The sequence below is a fragment of the Leptodactylus fuscus genome, unplaced genomic scaffold (genome assembly GCF_031893055.1).
Source record: "Leptodactylus fuscus isolate aLepFus1 unplaced genomic scaffold, aLepFus1.hap2 HAP2_SCAFFOLD_57, whole genome shotgun sequence".
Taxonomy (NCBI): domain Eukaryota; kingdom Metazoa; phylum Chordata; class Amphibia; order Anura; family Leptodactylidae; genus Leptodactylus; species Leptodactylus fuscus.
The window spans coordinates 570,232-596,983 of NW_027440600.1; the positions used below are offsets into that span (position 1 = coordinate 570,232).

The 26,752-nt window shown below is 45.1% G+C and overlaps 1 protein-coding gene across 1 annotated transcript in view; it reads right to left on the minus strand.

Moving 5' to 3' along the window:
• Window positions 1–26,752, minus strand: part of LOC142188597 (NACHT, LRR and PYD domains-containing protein 12-like) — a 221,019-nt gene that overhangs the window by 169,586 nt on the left and 24,681 nt on the right. The window contains exons 3-5 of the mRNA XM_075261890.1: window positions 13,366–13,537; window positions 10,732–10,797; window positions 4,384–6,082 (exon numbers count right to left, since the gene is read on the minus strand). Coding sequence (XP_075117991.1) covers window positions 4,384–6,082; window positions 10,732–10,797; window positions 13,366–13,537 — 1,937 coding nt within the window. The remainder of the gene's footprint in view (window positions 1–4,383; window positions 6,083–10,731; window positions 10,798–13,365; window positions 13,538–26,752) is intronic.

Sequence of the window (26,752 nt, forward strand, 5' to 3'; positions counted from 1 at the left end):
GATTAAATGGGGTGCCCAAACTTTTTCATAGGACTGTAGATTTGGAGGTGACCTGGATGATGGTCTGGACTGCAGCGCCAACACTGTCAACAGTGTGAGAGGCAGTGGCCACAACGCCAGATGACGATTATCCTGCGCTTGCTGTCACCCACTGAGCCCAGTGCTTGCTTTACAAATGACGGCACATGACAGAGGTGGTAAAGTTGATCTTTTTGAAGCCCCTACTCATTTTAGCATTCCAAAGTGTGCAAACCACATTCAGTTTGTCCTCGACCTATACATTTACAAATTATCTCCCCCATCGAGGAACGTGGCCTCGATGGGGGAATTTTTCTAAGGAGGCTAGAAAAGAGAGCATCTTGGGCCTTGCTGGCTCAGGCCTGGCTGGCTCAGGCCTAACTTCTGTCAAGCAGCTGTCCTGTGACTCTGGATATGCCTCTGCCTCTAGCCACCTTTTTCCCTGCTTAGCTTGCCTCCACATCCACACTGCTTTTTCCCCTACACATCACCCCAGTCCATGCCTCAGATTGTATCCCCAGTTTTTGCTGCTTAGCTTGCCTCCACATCCACACTGTTTTGCCCCTAGACATTACTCCAGTCCATTAGAGATGAGCGAACACTAAAATGTTCGAGGGTCGAAATCCGATTCGAACAGCCGCTCACTGTTCGACTGTTCGAACGGGTTTCGAACCCCATTATAGTCTATGGGAAACATATACTCGTTAAGGGGGAAACCCAAATCCGTCTCTCTGGAGGGTCACCAAGTCCACTATGACACCACAGGAAATGATGCCAACACCTCTGGAGTGACACTGGGACAGCAGGGGAAGCATGCCTGGGGGCATCTAACACACCAAAGACCCTCTATTACCCCAACATCACAGCCTAACAACTACACATTTTACACACTCAATACCACCTCTCAGACAGTGGAAAAACACCTTGAAACATGTATATTTGGCCCTTGGAGTGAGGAGAGCCTGTCACCAGCAGTGAATTTGGCCCTTGTAGTGAGTTGAGGTTGGCACCAACATTGTTCTTGAAAATCAGGGTGGATTGAGCCTCTAACCAGCAGAGTTTTGGGAAATTCATGGTGGAAGGAGCCTCTAACCAACCCAGTTTGGGGAAATTCATGGTGGAAGGAGCCTCTAACCAGCACAGTTTTGGGAAATTCATGGTGGAGGGAGCCTCTAAGCAGCACAGTTTTGGGAAATTCATGGTGGAGGGAGCCTCTAAGCAGCACAGTTTTGGGAAATTGATGGTGGAAGGAGCCTGTAACCCGCCAAGTTTTGGGAAATTCATGGTGGAGGGAGCCTCTAACCAGCACAGTTTGGGGAAATTCATGGTGGAGGGAGCCTCTAACCAGCCCAGTTTGGGGAAATTCATGGTGGAGGGAGCCTCTAACCAGCACAGTTTGGGGAAATTCATGGTGGAGGGAGCCTCTAACCAGCACAGTTTTGGGAAATTCATGGTGGAGGGAGCCTCTAACCAGCACAGTTTGGGGAAATTCATGGTGAAAGGAGCCTCTAACCAGCACAGTTTTGGGAAATTCATGGTGGACGGAGCCTCTAACCAGCACAGTTTTGGGAAATTCATGGTGGAGGGAGCCTCTAACCAGCACAGTTTTGGGAAATTCATGGTGGAAGGAGCCTGTAACCAGCCATGTTTTGGGAAATTCATCGTGGAGGGAGCCTCTAACCAGCACAGTTTTGGGAAATTCATGGTGGAGGGAGCCTCTAACCAGCACAGTTTGGGGAAATTCATGGTGAAAGGAGCCTCTAACCAGCACAGTTTTGGGAAATTCATGGTGGACGGAGCCTCTAACCAGCCAAGTTTTTGGAAATTCATGGTGGAGGGAGCCTCTAACCAGCACAGTTTTGGGAAATTCATGGTGGAAGGAGCCTGTAACCAGCCAAGTTTTGGGAAATTCATGGTGGAGGGAGCCTCTAACCAGCACAGTTTTGGGAAATTCATGGTGGAGGGAGCCTCTAACCAGCACAGTTTTGGGAAATTCATGGTGGAGGGAGCCTCTAACCAGCACAGTTTTGGGAAATTCATGGTGGAGGGAGTCTCTAACCAGCACAGTCACTGAAAACTCATTTTCTGCATTCTCATTTCAATTTTTTCCATCTTGGCAAACGGTTTCACCAGGATATTGCCAAGATGGAAAAGTGTTATCAAGGCGACTGGAATCCATCAATGCAAGCTGACTATTGCTGGACACTAATGAGGGAAGCATATGCATATAATGGTAACATTTATAGCTTTCTACGTGATACAGATAATACAAAATCATATTTCTGTTTAACTTAATAGGGTTTATCAGAATCACCTGAAATTTTCAAGTAAACAAAACTTTTGTAAAAATCATCTTTGTTCTCCGATGGTTTCAGTTGTAAAACAATGGACACCTTATAGCTTTACCATCTTTAACCCCTTCCCGCCGATGGCATTTTTTGATTTTCGTTTTTGACTCCCCTCCTTCAAAACCCCATAACTTTTTATTTCTCTGCTCCCAGAGCCATATGAGGTCTTAATTTTTGCGGGACAAATTTTTCTTCATGATGCTACCATTAATTATTCTATATAATGTACTGGGAAGCAGGAACAAAATTCAGGATGGGGTGGATTTGAAATGTATTTCTGTGACTTTCTTACGGGTTTTGGTTTTACGGCGTTCACTGTGCAGCCAAAATGACATGTCCCCTATATTCTGTGTTTCGGTACAGTTCCAGGGATACCAAATTTATATGGTTTTATTTACATTTTGACCCCTAAAAAAAATTCCAAAACTGCGTTAAAAATTTTTTTTTCTAAAAGTCGCCATATTCCGACGGCCGTAACTTTTTTATACGTAAGTGTACGGGGATGCATAGGGTGTCTTTTTTTGCGGGGCCGGGTGTACTTTTTAGTTCTACCATTTTTGGGAAATGTTATTGCTTTGATCACTTTTTATTCAAATTTTTATCAGAATCAAAACAGTGAAAAAACGGCGGTTTGGCACTTTCGACTATTTTTCCCGCTACGGCGTTTACCGAACAGGAAAAATATTTTTATAGATTTGTAGAGCGGGCGATTTCGGACGCGGGGATACCTAACATGTATATGTTTCACAGTTTTTAACTACTTTTATATGTGTTCTAGGGAAAGGGGGGTGATTTGAACTTTTAATTCTTTTTATATTTATTTATATTTTTTTTAACTTTTTTTTTATTTTTTTTTTTTGCATTTATTAGACCCCCTAGGGGTGTTGAACCCCAGGGGGTCTGATCACTAATGCAATGCATTACAATGCTAATGCATTGCAATGCATTGCAAAAAAGCATCCTTTCTTTTGCAGGCTGCATAGACCAGCCTGCAAAAGAGAGGATTTGCAGACAAGCCTGGGAGCCTGTACAAGGCTCCCGGCTGTCATGGCAACGGGACGTCAGCCCTGGAGCATGCTCCAGGAGCCGGCGATCCCGGCCAAAATGGCGGCGCCCATGCACCGCCGGGAAAATGGCGCCTCCGGCGCCTTTGATCGCAGCGCCGGAGGGGTTAATGCCTCCGATCGGTCCCCGGTTAAAGCTTAAAGCAGTAGACACCCGGCGGCTATGGCGGCCGCCCGGCTCCCGGGCGGTCGCCATAGTTACAGACCCGACATGCGCCGTACTATTACGGCGCATGTCGGGAAGGGGTTAAAGGTTTCCATCATGTTCTTCATTTCTCTTTTTTTCTCTAAGGCTATTCAGATTCAATTTTTGCTATGACTGATTTATTGTAGTGTTGAAAGCTCCAGTAACTCATAAAGTTCTGATGATTGGAGCCGGACCACTAGTGATCATAAGTTTAGGAGCCCCCAATCCCCAGGCCCTGGTCATTGTAAGCACTAGAGGATGGAGAAGACAGAAAGAGCCAAAGCCCCTCACTCCTCACAGTGCACATATCACACTACACAGGATAGTCAGGTTGTAGATATTGATTTGGATAGTGAGTTGGTTTGACACAAGATCTTCACAAGAACCTGATATACAAAGGAGCCCTCAAATCTCCTCAGTAGTGCAGCCTCAGGATATAACTACAAGCAGTTCTATATCAACATAGAAGATGAGAAATGCTTCCACATCTGTAATTTACTCTAAAGCTCCTTCTATACATTTCTTATTTTAGGGACCTTTATGGTGATATATAAATATATGTAACACATGAAATATTGTAGATCTGCATTTATATCTACAAGACCCTCCATCTACTGCTCAGCCCAGTCCTCACTGACATCACCACAGGAATCTGACCCCATCTACTACATAATAGGACCCAACATACATGATGTATAATACAATAAGTAGCAGATGTTTGTCAGAACCTTAATACCACAGATAGATAAAATATAATAGTATTTACCTCAGATTCTGCAGGTTATGTAACCCTGGTACAAGTCTCTCTAATCCTTCAGTGTCTAAGGAACATCTAGTTAGATTGAGTTCTTCTATATTTGTGCAGGTTTCCATGATGAATGCCAACACTGTACAGTCTAGAGCGGACATGTGAACATCAGAAAGGTCCAATCTTCTTAGTGACTGTAATGATTCCAGCACTAGAGCCTTATTCCGGGTCTCAAACAGATAGAAGAATGTCCTGAGAAGACGTTGCTTCTTGTCTTTACTTTCCTCCAGCCTCTGTTCTTCTAGAATGAAGTTCTTCAGCCAAGTGATAACATCTCTGGAGGCCTGAGCTGCTTGTTTGTCCAGGTATCCAGATAGTATTGACCTGGTGGTGCCGTCTGATAGACCACACAGGAAACGGAGGAACATCTCACCACGTCCATCAGGATAGGATTTGGCTTCTTCTAGTGAATTCTGTAACTTCTTAGTATAATTATCAGTATAATGGACCAAGGCAGAGAAGAATTCCTGAACAGTGAGATGTAAGAAGGAATAGGTCACAGGTTCCTCTGATTCCATCAGAAAACTTGATAAGAGCTTTGACTTATTGTCCACATAGAAAGAATCCAGATCTCGTTCCTCAAAAATAACCCTGTGATTCATGACTCCATGTTGTGCCATCCATCCGATGGACCGCAGGATCTTCTGAGCGTCACTTTTCTCCAGGCTGTGATTGGCCAGAATATTGGCAACAAATATGGCAAAGAGTTGTGTCACTGTTCTGGGTAATAATGTCACCTGCTGGTCACTACTGGTTGTCTGGAAGCTCCTGGATAATACAGTACAGATGATCCAGCAGTAGGACGGGAGGTAACAGAACGTGTACAAGGTGGCATTCTGCTTCACATAAGTAAAAGCCTTCTCTGACAGTTCAGGGTTGGAGAAGAAATTCTCAAAGTAAATCTTTCGTTCTTCTGGAAGAAACCCAGTGATCTCTACTATTCTCTGGAAAACTGTACAATCAATTGATGCCAGTCTGGTTGGACGACTGGTCATTAGGACAGAACAACCAGTAAGAAGAGACTTTCTCACCAAACTAACCACAATCTGACCACAATGTTCAGGCTGTTTAGGATGAGAGCACAAGTGACGTGATGTGAAATCCATTGTATGATTGCTTTCATCTAATCCATCAAATATAAAGAGAAGTTTCTCTGGATCTTGTAAGATGTTCTCCAGCTGCAACTCCAAATATGGGTACTGATGAAGGATCATGGTCTCCAGACTAACCTTATCCAGGCTATTAAGTTCCCGAAATTTGAAGAAAAAGACAAAAGAGAATCTTTGATAGAGATCGCCCTTCACCCAGTCATAGACAAACTTCTGCATCAGTGTGGTCTTCCCTACACCGGGCACTCCGCTCACCATTACCATATGTGGTACAAGTCTGGATCGGTGGCACCAACGGAACATCTTGTTGTGGGAAATTCGCTGCAATACATTTTGTTTTTTCTTTAAATATTCCTCATGTCTTGCCCCGGTCTCTATGAGCTCATTCTCAGAACGTTCCCTAAAGTGATTCGTGGAGACAATGACGAGGTTCACATAACGTGTAGAGAAGGAGAAACTTTCCTCTCCCTGGTCACATCTCGGAGGTTTGTGCTCTATAAATTTCTCAGTATTATTATGTAAATGTTTCTTGTGTCTCTTCTGGATATCTGTAGAAATAAAGGTGAAGATAAGAAACCAAAAAAATATTTTGTTGAAAAAATATCTCTAGTAAATTTCTTCCATGTTACATCTCCTCTAGGTTTCTTCACAGGTTTCTAGATAAATTATAAAACTGTTGTCATAGGTGTAAAGTGTCTAAAATAAAAACTCAAATTATAGAAAAGAAAACAGCAGTCGCCCTTCTAGAGGCAAAAGAAAATAAGGAAGAATAAGACATATATGTATATTTATATTGGGGAAGGTAGCTCAGTAGAAGCAGTGGTGATCCAAACAGTCAAGACAGGACACAATATATGAAGCCAGTGGTTGCAGTTGAACAGGGAAACAAGTACAAACAGCATCTTCCAAATGGGGGTAGTAGTGTCCAATCTCCCAGCCTTGGTTTTAGGAGAGTACCCAGGGATGATGATACAGACTCTATGGCAGACTTCTCCTCCAACTACTCCCCCTCTCCTGGCTATGGATTCTAGGGATGGTAGTGCAAGAAGTCCTGAGAGGGATCCGGTTACCTTTGCTTTGGCCCTGTTTCCTAGACACACATTCCCTTATGGAAGCTTGATGTTAGAATAGAGGAGGAAATGTACAAGTACATGATGATGATGATGATGACCATGCGTTAGGAGTGGATGAAACCTATAAGGAAAATTATGAGGCAAAGGAGTAGGATGGTCTTGCTCACTTCCCTTGCCAGTGCCACTACCAATTCTGTTTTGCCAAAAGAGCTGACAATGCCTTTTTATGTGAGTATGTAGAGATGTTGCTCCTACATTTGGTCCTGCACAACCATGGCTTATTTTCTACTTGTAGATCTTGTCATTGATTTGTATTTTGATAATGTAGAAAAAAAATTCTGACATGGGAGAAGATCTCACCAACACCTGCAACACTGAAACGTGTTTGTCACCACCACCACCATTCAAGCTTTTTTTGTGTGTTTATTTCAGTGCTGCCACCACCTACTCCCTCTGATGACATCTTGTCACCCTAACCTGGTTGCCAGATCCTATCCCCAACAGAACTATCAATGGCAGTGTCATTGTGCTTGCCAGTTGTTGAAATTCTTGCACACCCTCATTATTTCCATTCCTAGATTTACCACTAGTGCCCCTAACAACTACCAGAATCAAACCCCCTGCCATTACTACCTCCTCCATTAACAGTCATGTCTTCTATCTAAGCCTTCTCCAAATCCAAAAAATTCTGAACATTTTCATTCTATTCATCAAGAAGGGGAAGACTCTGACTAGGTTGAAAATAAAGAAGACCTGTTTGACAATGAAGAAATCCAGCCAGGAAATTATATGTTACAACATCAAAGAAAGAGAATATTTAGAACTCATCATAGCTGTCAGATGTCATATCCTGCTGTGACTGATAGGAGAGAGCCAAGTAATCAAAAACTTCATCTTCATTCATAAGAAGTACAACAATCGTGCAGCTACTAGTGGCTCTTCCCCGACCAGACATTGTATTGCTGTTGCCATCCACATTCTAATTGTATGTACTTGCGGGGGTGGATGCTGTGACACTAGCACAAGTGTTACATCATCCTCCTTCATTTGACTGGACAGCTTATATAATAGTGACTGACAGCTGATCACTAGAATGTAAATAAATGGAACAAAAAGAACAGTGTTATTGCTATGGTGATTTTTATAAAGGATTAGCTGCAGGTCTCACAATCTGGATGTCAGTGAATGTTATTTTTTCTCATCTCTAATCTTAATCCATTTCCTCGCTGATAGAACATATACCAGAAAAATTTTTGGCTCCTGGCATAGTACCTTTGGTATTTTCTCCCCACAATGTTTTGGCACTGTATGTTTTGGTATTTTAGGGTTTCAGTAGTAGTCACAGTCAGTGGCGTAACTAGGTATAGTGGGGCCCTGTGGTGAACTTTTGACATGGCCCACCACCCTTCTGACCGACACCGAAGACCTCGACCGACCCCCTCCTCCACACTCTATTATGACCCATAGTGACCCCTACACACAGTATTATTATTTATTTTTTTTTTTTATGTAGATTGTGAGCCCCACATAGAGCTCACAATGTACATTATTCCCTATCAGTATGTCTTTTTGGAATATGGGGTGAAAATCCATGCAAACACGGGGAGAACATACAAACTCCTTGCAGATGGTTTTTTGCCCTTGGCGGGATTTAAACACCAGGACCAGCGCTGCAAGGCTGCAGTGCTAACCACTGAGACACCATGTGGCCCCTTTGCCCACAGTATTATGTCCCTTAGTGGCCCCTGCACATAGTATTATGTCCCATAGTGGCCCCTGCACACAGTATTACGCCCCATAGTGGCCCCTGCACACAGTATTATGTCCTATAGTGGCCCCTGCACACAGTATTATACCCCATAGTGGCCCCTGCACACAGTATTATGTCCCACTGTGGACACCCATAAACAATTATTATACTCTGGGGTCTTTTCTCCCAGCTCCACTGCAGTCCTCTGCTGTCATCCATCTTCAATGACGTCGGACGTCACATGACCCGGGATGCAGGCCAGGGTCATGTGATGTCAGAGACGTTAGACAACTAGGCCTGAAGCCTGGCAGGATCGTGGAAAGGTAAGTAACAGTGTTTTTTATATTATCTTACCTCTCCCGGGCCTCCGATCATTATACTCAGGGGTCTGAAAAGACCCCCGAGTATAATAATAGTGTAAGTAAATAGGGCCCATTTCCGGCTGGAGTAACTCCAGCCAGTAATGGTCTATTAAGAAAAAAGAAAAGACCGCAGCGGTAGCGGCTGTCGCCTGGCCCCTACTGTCTCGGGCCCTGTGGCAGTCACATCCGCTGCTTCCCCGGTAGTTACGCCACTAGTCACAGTGTGCTCTGGGTATGGATGTTTTTTGTTTTTTTTCCATAGGCCTCTCAACAGTGGCATAATGATCACATTTACAGGGAGTGGATGGAGGATACAGGGCACACCGCCAGATGTAAATGGCCGGAGTCCCAGCCAACAGTCAGCCCATGGGAGGTGACTAAAAAAAAAAAAAAAAAAAAAAAAACTAATACTACTCCACTTTTGAGCTCAGCATTCTTTCCGGGGCTCTTTCTCCCAGTGACTGAGGTCATCACGCTCCACGTGACCACTGAGGCCCAATCACAGGCCCCAGCATTGATGTCTGGTGCAAGAGACCAAACAGAAGAGGACCCAGGAAGATGCTAAATACAACCGGAAGCAGCAAGGATTCCCAGGAGAGGTGAGGCAAGGCGAGTTTAAATGTTTATTTTTAATAATATATAATAAAATTTTTAATAATTTTCTCTAGGTCTCTACTTATTATACTTTTGTGTCTGAGGAGACCCCAGAGTAAACTAGCCACTGTGTAGCATATAATACTATGTGGGGCCACTGCAGAGCATATTATACTGTGTGGAGGCCACTGCAGAGCATATGTGTGGGGGACACTGTGGAGCATATAGTACTGTGTGAGGACCACTGTGGAACATATTATACTATGTTGGGGCCACTAAGAAGCATATTATACTGTGTGGTGGCCAATTTGGAGCATATTATACTGTTTGGGGGGCCAAAGTGGAGCATATTATATTGTGTGCAGCCAATGTGGAGCATAATATGCAGTCACAGTAACGTTTATGTGCCAGGTGCTTCACTACTCACTCACCATATTATTGATAACTGCAGTTGTGGGTACTAAAGCTGTATCCCTTTGAAGCATCTGAGATAATGCTGCAGCACTCGTAACTGTCACTATCAAGAATATGCTCTAGGAAGTTGGTAGGGGTCCCAGAAAAAAAGTTTGCACCCGGGTCCACAATACTTTAGTTATGACACTGTTTCTCAATTAGCCTTCAAAAACAATACGGAATATACAGCAAACAGAGGCGTAACATGAAACCCCTGGGCCCCAATGCAGTCTTCTCCTCAAAAAATCTCCCATAGAAGTCCATAAAACATCTGCAATGCCCAGACTGCAAGGTGGGAAACACAGTAGCTCAGTGGTTAACAATGCAGCCTTGCAGCACTGGGGTCCAACCAAAGAAAACATCTGCAAGGGTTTCCTTCAGGTACTCTGGTTTCCTCACACACACCAGAGACCTCCTGGTAGGAAATGTAGATTGTGAGCCCCAAATAGGACAGTGACTAACAATATCTGTAAAGTGCTGTGGAATATCATGGCTCTATATAAATAATAATAATAATAATAATAATAATAATAATAATAATGTGCAGGTTCCAGAAAGGGTGTTTAATATGACCTGTGGTGTATGTTTTGGATTGTAGCTATGGGGTCATCCAAAATTACCCTCACAGTTTCTGTCACCCACACTAGAACCAAAACAGTCAGCAGAGCGATGGCCGATCTCCTGACTACATAATGACACTGGGAATACCTATTATCGGCAAGTCTGACCATTGTACTCCGGCTTCCACCTCCTCACTAATCCTAAGGACAACAACTCATCACCTCCTAACAAGAATGAGGACACAAGACAGAATATCATCAGAAATACTGAAACCCCTCCAATATTTATATATCCCAGAGTAAAGTGTGTTAGCAGGACGTCTTACTGAGCAGCACCTTCTCCTGCAGGCCGTCTGCTGTATCTGTATTAGTTATAGAGTATATATATATACAGTGTGCACTTACCTGTCAGTTCAGGGGTTAGTTGGTGTCCGTCTTCATCCAGTAGGATTTGCTCCACCAGAGTGTCACCTAATAAGAGATGACAGATTAGTAGGGTTTTCTGGTGTATAGATGTCCAGATATCATATAACTATGGGATTATACAGTGACCGGGACAAGGTGTAATGTTCCTAAAGGCAGAACTGAGAAGAACGTCCCGGCCCCCCGCACACCCATTGTACCCCGATCACTGAAGTCCAATAATTTAGTGTCGCAGGCTCTGGTGTCCGGTCTTCAGGGTCGAACTGGCCCACAGAGGGAACGGTGAATTCCCTGGTGGGCCTCGTACCTTTAGGGGACCCTACCGCACCCCCACTGCTTTTTTTTTTTTAATTTAAATAGGCAGTGGTGGTGCAGTAAGGCCCCTGTACACTTACTTTTCCCCGCTTCTGGCCAGGGGCCCGCCCATAGGCTGTGCATTACGTCATTGTGAAGTAATGTGCAGCACACAGGACCCAGGCTGAAGCAGGAAAAGGAGAGGCCACAAGCAGGATCGGGGAAAGGTAAGGGATACAGCCAGATTCTCCAGAGATGCACAAATGGATTCCCTGTCTCAGAACTGTCTCTCGATGACCCTGAGGCATGAAGTAGTCTTCCTAGAGGTTGTACTAGCGGCTGTTAGAGTCCAGTCTGGGTCTTCCCTCTGCACAGCTCAACATGAACTGTGCAGGGTGGCTGCTAACTCTAGACTGCCTGTAACGGTTGCCGGGAAGACTATAGTCTTCTACAATCCTGCCCAGTGGCCTGTGATTGGCCAAGGGTGAACCAAGGTATTGGTTTTGAACTGCAAGGGCGGGAAATAACAGGGGTAGCTGCAAAACAATGACATTTAGCATAGAACATATAATACAGGACAAACCAACATACCCTGGAGGCACAATAGACAAACACGAAAATAACAACTACTCCAGGATGCTGCACCCCAAAACAATATAATGGCCCCATTAGTGTCTGTTCCCCATACCCTTTAAAGAAATTTTCCATAAATTGGAGCAATCACTGTGACGGCCAAGGAGGTGTAAAACATTAAAAAGTATACTCACCTGTCCCCAGCATCCTGTTTCTCCCGTCCTGTGTCTGTTCAGTCTCGTTGCAACACCTAATTTCTGGAAATCCTGTACCTAACCCATCTTAGCAGTCACATAAGGTGCAGGACTGACAGCAAGAAGGTGCCGGCATGAGACTGAATGGACACTGGCAGAGGACAAAGTAGCACGGGGACAGGTGAATATTAGAGATGAGACAGTAGTATTTGATTGAATACCTCACCGCCATAGGAATGAATGTAAGCGGGCGAACACCAAGGGGTTAAGCGCAATGAATATTCGATGCGCTCAACTCCTTGGTGTTCGGCCGCTTACACGCATTCCTATGGCGGCGAGGTATTCGATTGAATACTACTCGCACAATGCTATGTACATGACGGACACATCACATACACAATGTTACCTATATGACGGACACATCACATACACAATGTTAACTGTATGACGGACACATCACATACACAATGTTAACTGTATGACGGACACATCACATACACAATGTTACCTGTATGACACATCACATACACAATGTTACCTGTATGACACATCTCATACACAATGTTACCTGTATGATACATCACATACACAATGTTACCTGTATGACACATCACATACACAAGGTTACCTGTATGACACATCTCATACACAATGTTACCTGTATGACACATCACATACACAATGTTACCTGTATGACACATCGCATACACAAGGTTACCTGTATGATACATCTCATACACAATGTTACCTGTATGACGGACACATCACATACACAATGTTAACTGTATGACACATCGCATACACAATGTTACCTGTATGACACATCACATACACAATGTTACCTGTATGATGGACACATCACATACACATTGTTAACTGTATGACACATCGCATCCACAATGTTACCCATATGACAGACACATCGCATACACAATGTTACCTGTATGACACATCACATACACAATGTTACCTGTATGACACATCGCATACACAATGTTACCTGTATAACAGACACATCACATACACAATGTTACCTGTATGACACATCACATACACAATGTTACCTGTATGACACATCTCATACACAATGTTACCTGTATGATACATCACATACACAATGTTACCTGTAAGACGGACACATCACATACACAATGTTACCTGTATGATGGACACATCACATACACATTGTTATCTGTATGATGGACACATCACATACACATTGTTATCTGTATGACAGACACATCACATACACAATGTTACTTGTATGATGTACACATCACATACACAATGTTACCTGTATGACGGACACATCGCATACACAATGTTACCTGTATGACACATCACATACACAATGTTACCTGTATGACGGACACATCACATACACAATGTTACCTGTATGACGGACACATCACATACACAATGTTACCTGTATGACACATCACATAAACAATGTTACCTGTATGTCGGACACATCACATACACAATGTTACCTGTATGGCGGACACATCCCATACACAATGTTACCTGTATGACGGACACATCACATACACATCACCTGTATGACGGAGTTCCTCCAGTACAGCCTGCAGGGCGGGGGTACCATGATCCTTCTGTAAGACATATAGACTGACCCACAATGCTATCACAGCTTCCCTTCCTCTCTGGAAAATATCCTGTAGTAAAGTCCGGGCCAATGTTTTTCTATCATTTTCTAGAGTCAGGTATTTCTAGAAAACAGATAAGTGACACATAAGGGCTATTATACAGAATAGAAAGGGTTCACACACTTATATTCAGTGTCAGTTTTCCTATAAATTTATGGAATGATTGTGGAGAAAATCCTTCCGGCAGCACAAGTAACCATCAGATTATTCCCAGAATCTAATGACCCCCTCATGTATATGCAGTGGCGTAACTAGGAATGGCGGGGCCCCGTGGCGAACTTTTGACATGGCCCCCCCCCATCCCAACTGGCGCCGAAAACCTCGACCGACCCCCTCCTCCACACTCTATTATGTCCCTTACTGGCCCCTGCACACAGTATTAACCCCAATAGTGTCCCCTGCACACAGTATTAACCCCAATAGTGTCTCCTGCACACAGTATTAACCCCAATATTGTCCCCTGCACACAGTATTAACCCCAATAGTGTCCCCTGCACACAGTATTAACCCCTATAGTGTCCCCTGCACACAGTATTATCCCCAATAGTGTCCCCTGCACACAGTATTAACCCCAATAGTGTCCCCTGCACACAGTATTAACCCCAATAGTGTCCCCTGCACACAGTATTAACCCCAATAGTGTCTCCTGCACACAGTATTAACCCCAATAGTGTCCCCTGCACACAGTATTAACCCCAATAGTGTCCCCTGCACACAGTATTAACCCCAATAGTGTCTCCTGCACACAGTATTAACCCCAATAGTGTCTCCTGCACACAGTATTAACCCCAATAGTGTCCCTCTGTGGACACCCATAAACAATTATTATACTCTGGGGTCTTTTCAGACCCCAGAGTATAATAATCGGAGACCCGGGGAATAAAAACATAAAAAAAACAACCCACTGTTGCTTCTTACCTGTTCCCCGACTCCTGTGCTGTGCTGTCCTCCTCTCGCGTCCTTCATTAATGACGTCGGACGTCACATGACCCGGGAAGCATGCCGGGTTCATGTGACGTCAGAGACATCAGACAACAGTAGGACGGAGGCCTGGCAGGATCGCAGAGAGGTAAGTAACATTGTTTGTTCCCTTACCTCTCCCGATCCGCTGGTCATTATACTCGGGGGTCTGCAAAGACCCCCGAGTATAATGATAGCCCCTGTGGGGCCCGCGGTGTCACTTGCCGATCCCGGCCCAGCCAGGATCGGCAAGTGAATAGGGCCCGTAACTGCCTATTTTTAAAAAAACCGCAGCGGTAGCGGCTGTCACCGGGCCCCCTAATGGCCCGGGCCCTGTGGCAGCTGCTACTGCTGCTACCACGGTAGTTACGCCCCTGTGTATATGTGTGGTGGGGGGATTACTGGGAACACCACGCCAAGCTGTTTGAGGTTCAGCTCGAGATCATTAGTCCATTTCCCTACTTTGCCATCTGTTTGTCCAGGGGAAATAAAAACTGCTTTGCTGGAGCCGGAAAGGGCAATCTCCCATTCTGTAGACATAAAACCACTGAAGCGAATGGACCAGTAATGTAAGCACAACATAGGACTAACAGGATTGGGTAATTTGTATATAGAACAAACCATATTAAAGGGAATCTATGTAGTGTCTCAGTGCACTCCTTCCTGCCATGATAGGAGTAGTTGTAGTATGGTATGTAATGTTTCTCACAATGCATCAATACTGGGTATCACTATCTATTGTATAATCTGTATTTCCTGTGACATATATGTGACCCCCTCACAGGAGTTACTAATGGTTATTTGGCCATATAAGTGCCTTACATGTTATGATAGTTTGTATATGTCGCCATGTTCATTCTGTGTTCATTTGTGTAATGTTGTTAAGCTGTTGTTCTCTGGTATCACTGGTCTTAGTGAGCTGTGGTCTCCATAGCAACACACACTATAGTAGGTGGATCTGTAGCTGGAACAGGAAATAGTCATAGCAGGGACAGGAAGTAGTATTCTGTAAGCAGCCAGGGAAGGAGAAGCAAGGAGAAGTGTGGCAGCAGCCATCTTGTGTGTAAGACACTGTGTGTTGTGATGAAAGGCCACAGCAGCAGCAGCAGCAGGGCAGAGAAGCTGTGACAGCGCCCCCATCACTATCAGTAAGAGGACAGGATTACATCAGGCTAAGCAGAGCTACAACCCTGGCAGCCTGCACCTACCTCTACAAGGTAATGGAACATCTGCAGGGAACCAGAAGCTGGACCTGCAGATATCTTAGACTCTCTGCTAATACATGGGAAGGTGTCAGCCAGCTACAAGCCCCTGTGCCACAGCTCACTGCTACAGGACAAGTGACCAGCAGATGCCTGTTACAATAAAGCAGTGAGCACTTCTACTGATCCTGGCCTGGACATTGCCTTCCTTGCAGCTAAGCCCTGGGCACAAGCTACTAGTGTCACAGGGTGACTAATGCTATCACAGTCTCAGAACACTTCCCACTGACAAGTGTGTGATGTGATACTAACAGTGGTAAAAGGAGATAATTCTGTAATGAAAAATTCTATTGCAGTAATTCTTTTTGACCACAAGGTGCCGCTGTGTTAGGTAAAGGAAGAACCAGGAAGTGACGAGTTCAGGAAGTGAACTGGTGTAGTGTGTGAGGAGAAGCTGGCTGTTGAGCAGTGAGAGGTCTGAATGACAATCGTTCGCCATCCGCTGCCGTACTACGCTTGTTTCAGGCCAGAGCCAGCTCTGGAGAAGCCTGGACCTGTTGCTGGTTCCCATGTCAGGAGAGTTGGAGAAGGTTGCGGTACAGACGCCGCGGAGTGGATGAAAAGAAGGACCGGCCCTTGTGACACCGTGTTCCAGTTGCCTGAAGGCAAAGAAATTCCTGTTTCCTTCGGAAAATCCATCTGACTGTTCGCCCCCTTGCTAACCCGGGTAAGCGGAGCTCCGATTCACCTTTCATAAGGGTGAATAGTGTATACACGCAGTAAATAGTTTTTGGCGATAAAAACATAGCATAGACTGGTTCCGGCCATTTTGCTTTAAAGTGAGTTCCATCCAAACGGAGATACAGCACGTGTTGTCCTGCTATTCAAAAGAGACACTATATCCTGGATTATAGTACCAGAAGTACGTCATAAGAGGAGTTATTTGGTTCACTGGGACTTGTGCAGCTAAGCACCAACTTCTGATACAACAAAACCGGTTGCTGAAGTCCTCCCTGCAGGGTTGGGGTAGTGTGTCGAAATGTGGATATTGGGGAGTGGGTAAGTTAAATAGTAAACTCTGATATTGTTAACCCCGGTGTGACACCGAAGGTGATCTTCCTCTGCACACTTACATTGTTTTGTTAGCTTGGTATTAACAGGTAAATTGCAGCTGCTTTATATAGGTAGCCGCTAGTTAATGGCATAGTTCACTAGTTCTGACATATTAGGTCACGGTGCAGTGTCACTCAGGGGTCTCGGCCCTCGGCTGAGTGTCTTGTACTTATTGATTTCATCAGGCCCGTTAGCCTGGAGTTCACCCAAAAGGGTATAGAGTAAAATTTAGGTTTCTTACTTCGTGTCTGGTGTGTTTGTGTCTGTCCGTGGAACCGCTGTATCCTAGAAGTTCCTGCAAGAGCCCCGGTAGCCAGTCAGCTGCCGTGTCTCTCCCCTTCCCCCCCTTACATTTTTGGCGTAGTCGGCAGGATACGGTGCCACCATGGACATGGACAACGCATCAGGGGACGCGTCTTTGGTGGACGCGGACCGTGTGCCTAATGGCGGAATGGCTGCAGGTGCTGTCCTCCCGCCTGTTGTACCTACCCTTGCACCGACAGCCCCAGTCAGGTGTTTACCAGCAGGTGCCATCTTAAACCAACTGACTAAATTTGACGGACATAACATGTTGCTGACCGATTGGACTGAACGACTGAGGAGTGTGATTAAACTGTGTAATCTAGCCCCCGAACTCCAACCGGAGGTAGCGATAAATGCTCTGGAAGGGAATGCCCGACGGACAATCACATTACTGCCAGAATCCCAGAGGAGTACGGTGACAGACATAATAAACAGGTTGGAGAAGGTTTACGGGAACCGTGCCCCGTCAGTCAATTTACTTGCCCGGTTTGTTAAATCGGAGACAGGGGGAGGGGGAGACCGTCCCTGAGTATGCTAATGAACTACAGGGGTTGTTAGCTGATGTCCGGAGGGCCGAATCCCACGCCCAGCGTGCCCCTGAGGAAGATGACGAGCTGTTGAGGGATTATTTTATTCGGGGATTATGCTTGAGTACGGTGAGGCGGGAATTACAGAACCGCGTGCTGGCGGACAAGACCCTGACCTTTGTCCAGATTCTGGAGGAGACCATCGCCAGGACTCAAATGGAGGAGCCAGAGGTGGGTCAGGTCGCCATGCAGAGAGCGGGAAGGGTGATGACCACTGCTATAGGGGGCGAGGCAGAGGCCCAGATGAGAGAAATGCAGCGCACTATATATGTGCTAACCCAACAATTGAGCCAGGTGCAGATTAGGGTACGGACTCCTGCTGCTGGGGATCCGTTACCAACCCCCTCAGACGGGCCCCCATGTCAATGCTCAGCAAGACCCCCCATGTGGCAAACAGAGGAACCACAGGGAAGGCCATCTCCATCACGGCCGTGGTATCGCTCTCCTCCCGACCCCCAACTGCGACAAAGGCCACCACCTCGGGAGCGGGACTATAGCAATGTCCAATGTTGGCAATGTCAAGAGTTCGGGCATATCTCAAGGAATTGCCCAGGACCGAGAAGGGCCAGGCCTAGCAACACACCGCCGTTAAACGGGAGACCTCCGCGATAAGAGGGCACACCGCGGGGGTATCAGGGGGCCCAAGTGCTCCAAAAAGCCCACATGATTTGATCGCAAAAAGCCCCGTGCTGGAAGTGAGTTTTGAGGGAAAGAAGGTCCCCTGCCTAGTGGATACAGGTTCTGAAGTGACAACAATGCCCTTAGACTATTTTGAACGGCATCATGGCCACCTTATGCGACCAAATACCGGAATGGTTATCCGACTGAGAGTGGCAGATAATGGAACTATCCCTGTGCATGGGGTAGTCTGGATGCGACTCCGGGCCTGTGGCTAAGAATTAGGAGTCAAGGGAGTTATCCTTGTCAAGTCTACCTACCTGCCGGGGGTCCCGGTGATTCTAGGCATGAATGTGTTGCGAGACCTGAACCACGTGCTTTTCACCAAGAAAGGACCGGAGTACTGGAAGCAGACTACGGCACATAGGCCAACACAGCAAGTTTTCCGGCAAATTGTCCAGACTTGCCGAATTCAGAAGGGACTCACTGAAAACCGCCGGCTGGGGGCGGTGTATACCCCGAATGGTGCGCCCGTAAAAATACCTCCCCGGCAGGAACGGATGTTGATATTGCCCGTGGGGACCAATCTGAATGTGGATGGATTGGATGTCAAGCTGGAACCGGTAGAGCAGTGTGAAGAGATAACTGGTGTGATGTTTGGGCGAGTGGTGGCCACAGTCCGAAACGGGCGAGTGCCGATGCGGTGCGTGAATCTACAGGATCACAAAGTGACCCTACCAAGGAGAGTCAAGGTTGCCAAAGTCTTCCTACACCAGGGTGAGACAGCCCGGAGAAGACCCTTTACTCTTAGGGAAGAGAGAGGGGACATTTGGACCTTGGCGGTACAGATGGAGCAACCTGAAAAACCCACACCCGAGTGGAATGGGAGGAAGATCCTGGAAATGATGGGGATAAACCGGCCCTCTCTGAGTCCAGATCAAGTACGGCTAGTGGAAGAGGCCTTATGGGAGTTCCAAGCTGCATTTTCTAGGCATGACGAAGACTTTGGCTGTACGTCTGCTATCGAGCACCGAATACCGACTGGGGATACGGCCCCAATCCGTGAAAGGTATCGACAGATCCCACCAAACATGTACCAAGAAGTGAAGGAGATGTTACATCAAATGTTGGATAATGGCGTGGTACAACCAAGTCAAAGTCCGTGGGCTGCCCCAGTGGTGCTGGTCCGAAAAAAAGACGGCACCCTACGCTTCTGTGTCGACTACCGGAAGCTGAATGCACAGACAGTGAGAGACTCTTATCCCTTGCCGCGGATCGAGGAATCCTTATCCGCATTGGGAAAGGCGAGATACTTCTCATCCCTAGACCTGGCGAGCGGATACTGGCAAGTGCCAATGGCAGCAGAAAACAGACAGAAAACAGCGTTCATCTTGCCGATGGGCTTGTATGAGTTCAGAAGGATGCCCTTTGGATTGTCCAATGCCCCCGGCATGTTCCAAAGACTCATGGAGTATTGTCTTGGTGACCTAAACTTTGAGTCGGTGCTCATCTATCTGGACGATATTGTGGTCTTCGGATCGTCCTTCGAACAACATCTTCAGAGGCTGAGACAAGTCCTGAAGCGCCTGATGGAGCATGGGCTCAAGGTCAAGCCCAAGAAGTGCCAGCTGTTCCAGACACAGATTGAGTACCTGGGGCACATTGTCTCTGCTGAAGGGGTGCAACCAGCAAGCAGCAAGGTGGAAGCGGTACAATGCTGGCCTGTCCCAAGAACCCTCAGGGAACTTCGCGCATTCTTGGGCCTAACTGGATATTACCGGCGCTTCATAAGAAATTTTTCAAAGAAGGCAGGACCGCTGAACGAATTGCTGAGGGGGACCTCCCGGGGGCCAAAGAACCAGCCCATTCCATGGGGAGAGAAACAACAACAGGCGTTCGAGGAGTTGAAGGAAGCCCTGACGAGTGCACCAATACTCGCCTAAGCGCAGTTTGACAAGCCCTTCATGTTATACACAGATGGGAGTCTCCATGGCCTAGGTGCGGTGCTTGCCCAAGAACAAGATGGCCGCGAGAGGGTCATAGCCTACGGAAGCTGGTCCCTGAGGGAGACAGAGAGGAACTTTGACAACTATAGTTCATTCAAGCTGGAACTACTGGCCCTAGTGTGGGCCATGACGGAGAAATTCTCAGAATACTTGACAGGAGTGGAAGTGACTGTTATGACCGACAACAATCCCTTGGCGCACCTAGACAACGCAAAGTTGGGTGCTTTGGAGCAACGATGGATGGCCAGGTTGTCCAGGTACAAGTACAAGATCAAGTGTCGATCCGGTAGAGAAAATGCAAATGCGGATGCTCTGTCTCAAGTGACGCCGGATGACTCCGGACGAGATAAGGATGGAGAGTTGGAAGACTCAGAGGTTCCCCACTTGGGTAGAATACCCTTGTTTGTGATACTGACACGGACAAGTGGGGTGGTGACAGACCGGCCAGTGTTGCTTGGGAAAACCCATGGAGATTGGGTATATGCTCAGAATGATGACGTGACCCTAAGAAAGATCAAGCAGTGGGTAATGGCAAAGGAGTGGTCTACCCCGATGGAGCGCAAACGCTTGCCACCTATGGGGGCAAGAGTAATGCAACAGTGGGATAGACTGAAGTGTGAGGATGGGTTACTGTACCGTAAAGTATATTTAGAGACTGAGTTGGAGGTGAGATGGCAACTAGTAATACCACGTACCAGTGCCAGGGAAGTTGCCCGTGAGGCTCATGTGAGAGGGGCCCACTTTGGCCCTGATAAAACGTTCAAGTGGCTCCAGCGATTTGTCTATTGTCCTGGCCTTGAGAGGACAGTACAGGACATGTGTCAAGCCTGCAGGGCCTGTGAGCTCGCTAAACCCCCAGAACAAAGGGCCCCCACTCAGACGATTAGGACCACTGCGCCGTTGGAGGTGCTGATGATTGATTATGTCCTGATAGGACACTCCAACAGCGGACATCAGTACTGTTTGGTAATGACCGACCACTTTACCAAGTTTGCAGTAGTAGTAGCTACGAAAGATCAGACTACCGAACCTGCCGCCAGGGCTGTGTGTAAGCAGTTCATCCAAGTGTATGGGTGCCCCACTCGTATTCACTCAGATCAGGGGGCATGTTTTCAGGGGCGGCTCATGTCGGAGTTGTATCGGGTGTATGGTATCCACAGATCCCGGACGACTCCTTATCACCCAGAGGGGAATGGGGCCTGTGAGCGATTCAATCGCACCCTCCTCCAGATGTTGCGAACGTTGGAGAAAGATCAAAAAGCTCGGTGGCCAGAGAGCTTAGCTGAGTTGCTCTGGGCCTATAATAATCGGGTCCATAGTACCACCGGCTACACGCCATACCTGATACTGTTTGGGCGTCCCGGACGGGAGATTGAAGAACTGAACTTGACAAATCCTGAGAGAGAGGGCGCTCGCTCACCCAATGACTGGGTAGAACTACACCGTCGAAAATTGCAGACCATACACCGGTTGGTGATTAACAAAACCCGACTGTCCAGTCACCCCGACAAGACCCCGGTTCAACATGAACCCTTCCAACCTGGGGATAGGGTGTTAGTAAGGGCCAAGAGACCCTCGGGAAAGTTGGATGATCGGTGGGAGGCAATGCCATATCAAGTAAAACGAAGGGTCATCCCTGACGGACCAGTGTATGAGATAGAGCCTGAAAGGGGTGAAGGAGTTACCCGGACTCTTCACCGTAATATGCTCAGACCTTGTAATTCAGAGACTCCCACAACAGAGACTGAGGTGCCTCGGTTGAATCCAACAGCCCCAACCTTCACACCTACTGCACAGATTGATCCCGATGAGTGGTGGGATGTACCAGTTCCCATGTCTGAAACGGTTCCAGCCGTGGTGATCTTACCTCCACGGGAGGGGACGACACTAATGACTGCTCCTGTACAGGAACCTGAGCCGACCTGTGGGAACGAAGTGACTGACGCCCCGACTTTACGCAGAACGCCAAGGTCTAATGCTGGGGTTCCCCCACAGCGATATGCCCAGGATGAGTTTGTCTGGGGAGGTCTGTCGAGGATGCCGACCTCTAGTGGGGTGGGGTGTCACGGAGTGACTAATGCTATCACAGTCTCAGAACACTTCCCACTGACAAGTGTGTGATGTGATAATAATAGTGGTAAAAGGAGATAATTCTGTAATGAAAAATTCTATTGTAGTAATTCTTTTTGACCACAAGATGCCACTGTGTTAGGTAAAGGAAGAACCAGGAAGTGACGAGTTCAGTAAGTGAACTGGTGTAGTGTGTGAGGAGAAGCTGGCTGTTGAGCAGTGAGAGGTCTGAGTGACAATCGTTTGCCATCCGCTGCCGTACTACGCTTGTTTCAGGCCAGAGCCAACTCTGGAGAAGCCCGGACCTGTTGCTGGATCCTATGTCAGGAGAGTTGGAGACGGTTGCGGTACAGACACCGCGGAGCAGATGAAAAGAAAAGCCCTTGTGACACCGTGTTCCAGTTGTCTGGAGGCAAAGAAATTCCTGTTTCCTTCGGAAAATCCATCTGACTGTTCGCCCCCTTGCTAACCCGGGTAAGCGGAGCTCCGATTCACCTTTCATAAGGGTGAATAGTGTATACACTCAGTAAATAGTTTTTGGCGCCAAAAACCTAGCATAGACTGGTTCCGGCCATTTTGCTTTAAAGAGAGTTCTATCTAAACGGAGATACAGCACGTGTTGTCCTGCTATTCAAAAGAGACACTATATCCTGGATTATAGTACCAGAAGTACGTCATTAGAGGAGTTATTTGGTTCACTGAGACTTGTGCAGCTAAGCACCAACTTCTGATAAAACAAAACGGTTGCTGAAGTCCTTCCTGCAGGGTTGGGGTAGTGTGTTGAAATGTGGACATTGGGGAGTGGGTAAGTTAAATAGTAAACTGTGATATTGTTAACCCCGGTGTGATACCGCAGGTGATCTTCCTCTGCATACTCACATTGTTTTGTTAGCTTGGTATTAACAGGTAAATTGCAGCTGCTTTATATAGGTAGCCGCTAGTTAATGGCATAGTTCACTAGTTCTGACATATTAGGTCACGGTGCAGTGTCACTCAGGGGTCTCGGCCCTCGGCTGAGTGTCTTGTAATTATTGATTTCATCAGGCCTGTTAGCCTGGACTTTACCCAAAAAGGGTATAGAGTAAAATTTAGGTTTCTTACTTCGTGTCTGGTGTTTTTGTGTCTGTCCGTGGAACCGCTGTATCCTAAAAGTTCCTGCAAGAGCCCCGGTAGCCAGTCGGCTGCCGTGTCTCTCCCCTCCCCCCCCCTTACACTAGCTGGAGGGGAGCACTGACACCCACTCACCATCTCAACCCAGGGACCTGCGGGTGTCTCCTTAATCCAACTGGCGTCACATCTAACTGGCTGTATCTATTACCCTGTGCACCTCTCCTGGGAGTTCTGGTGCCTATAAGGTCACCGTGACAGTCCAGCCTCCTGCACGGTTCTCCCAGGGTGGTCTCACATACACTATATTTATTACCATGTACTACTCTACTGACACCTATGGGTCACTCTATGTAGGTGCATGTGATGGTAAGATCCCAGTCACTCCATACACAGCACAAGCTTTCTACAAAGTAGCTTCTAGCAAGCTGTGGGTGGAGCCTTTAGTCCCGCCTTCCTCTTAGCAGGGGTCAGGAAATCCAGCCATGTTCTAGAGAATGTAGTGTGTAAGGTAACAGCACCTGCTGCTAGTATAACTCCAAGTAGGATTTTCAGCTTATTCCTGGCAAACCAGAGAGCTGCATGGTGAATCACAGGGCCCATGTAATGCACAGGTTCTCCTAGGACCATTCGCCAGTCCATTCAGAGGAGATCACAAGCACACTTCTACTGCCTCCAAGAAACACCCTGAATCCTCCTCACTAACACCCGCTATATTGTACATGATATTATATCACTGTGAGTTATTCCTGCATTTTATGGAAGTTCTCCTCAGTTAAGCAACTAAAGGTAAACAAAGGACTGTCTTTTGCTATACTACTTTTGAAAACTGACTTGCTGTGAGTCCTATGAGAAGTAAAATAAAATAAGATAATTCTTTAATAGTCCCACCATGGGGAAATTCAGTGTGATACAGAATAGAAGATAGAAAATATACTAAGAGATATAGCAACTAGGAAGAGAAAAGAAAGACTCAGGATCATTTAGTTCTCTGTGCGGAGTGATCTCCGCTTGGTCTGATGTAGATTATACAGCCTGACCAAGTTGAGAACAAGGATCTCCAATAGCTCCTTCTCACACTTGGGGTGAAGCAGTTTGTCACTGACAGTAGCGGACAGTGCTATCATGGTATCATAGACAGGGTGGGAGTTATTCTCCAGCATGGAGCTCACCATGGACATGGACCATTATACAGTGACCCTTATATATTATATTATACAGTCACCCCCATATATTATATTATACACTCACCCCATATATTATATTGTGTTATATTATACAGTCACCCCATATGTTATATTGTATTATATTATACAGTCACCCCATATATTATATTGTATTATATTATACACTCACCCCATATATTATATTGTATTATATTATACAGTCACCCTCATATATTATATTGTATTATATTATACACTCACCCCCATATATTATATTGTATTATATTATACAGTCACCCTCATATATTATATTGTATTATATTATACAGTCCCCCCATATATTATATTGTATTATATTATACAGTCACCCCATATATTATATTGTATTATATTATACGCTCACCCCATATATTATATTGTATTATATTATACACTCACCCCATATATTATATTGTATTATATTATACAGTCACCCTCATATATTATATTCTATTATATTATACAGTCACCTCCATATATTATATTCTATTATATTATACAGTCACCTCCATATATTATATTCTATTATATTATACAGTCACCCCCATATATTATATTGTATTATATTATACACTCACCCCATATATTATATTGTATTATATTATACAGTCACCCTCATATATTATATTGTATTATATTATACACTCACCCCATATATTATAATTATATTATACAGTCACCCCCATATATTATATTGTATTATATTATACAGTCACCCCATATATTATATAGTATTATATTATAGTCACCCCATATATTAGATTGTATTATATTATACAGTCACCTCCACATATTATATTGTATTATATTATGCAGTCACCCCCATATATTAGATTGTATTATATTATACAGTCAACCTCATATATTATATTGTATTATATTATACACTCACCCCATATATTATAATGTATTATATTATACAGTCACCCTCATATATTATATTGTATTATATTATACACTCACCCCATATATTATAATGTATTATATTATACAGTCACCCCCATATATTATATTGTATTATATTATACAGTCACCCCATATATTATATAGTATTATATTATACAGTCACCTCCATATATTATATTGTATTATATTATGCAGTCACCCCCATATATTAGATTGTATTATATTATACAGTCACCCCCATATATTATATTATATTATACACTCACCCTCATATATTATATTGTATTATATTATACAGTCACCCCATATATTATATTGTATTATATTATAGTCACCCCATATATTACATTGTATTATATTATACAGTCACCCCCATATATTATATTGTATTATATTATACAGTCACCCCAATATATTATATTGTATTATATTATGCAGTCACCCCATATATTATATTGGATTATATTATACAGTCAACCTCATATATTATATTGTATTATATTATACACTCACCCCATATATTATAATGTATTATATTATACAGTCACCCCCATATAATATATTGTATTATATTATACAGTCACCCCATATATTATATTGTACTAGCTGGTACCCGCGACTTCGTCTGCGGTGATTGTAGAAGTGGGTATATACAGGCGCGGGTAAGGTTTTCGTACTGTGTATACGGTATGGGATATGAAATGTAACTGTGTATCTTGTTTTTGCTATAATTCTGAGAGCACATGGGACTTTTGTGTTGAATGTAATTTGTATTTCAGCTGCTATATGGTGTTGGTATAAACTGTACATAGTGTCTTTGGGACAGAGGTATTTCAAGTGAATATACTTGGATATACGACATTGTATGATTTGTTATTTTCCGCCAGTACATGTCAGTTTTGGGCACAGGATACTCTCGAGCAGCCACATGAAGTCTGGCCCTGTGCATGACAGTTTAGTAACTCCATGCGCCTCTTAGTAATAGCAATTAACCCCATCATGTCCCTCACATTAACCCTTGTGTAAGAGTTACTGATATGTGAGAGACTTGGAGATAATAGTTAAGTATCTTCATTATTGAGGTTTATTAGTAACCCTTATATGGGGCCCACAGGGGTTAATATGAGGGACATGATGGGGTTTATTCCTAATAATGTGAGGCACACAGGGGTTAATATGAGGGACATGATGGGGTTTATTC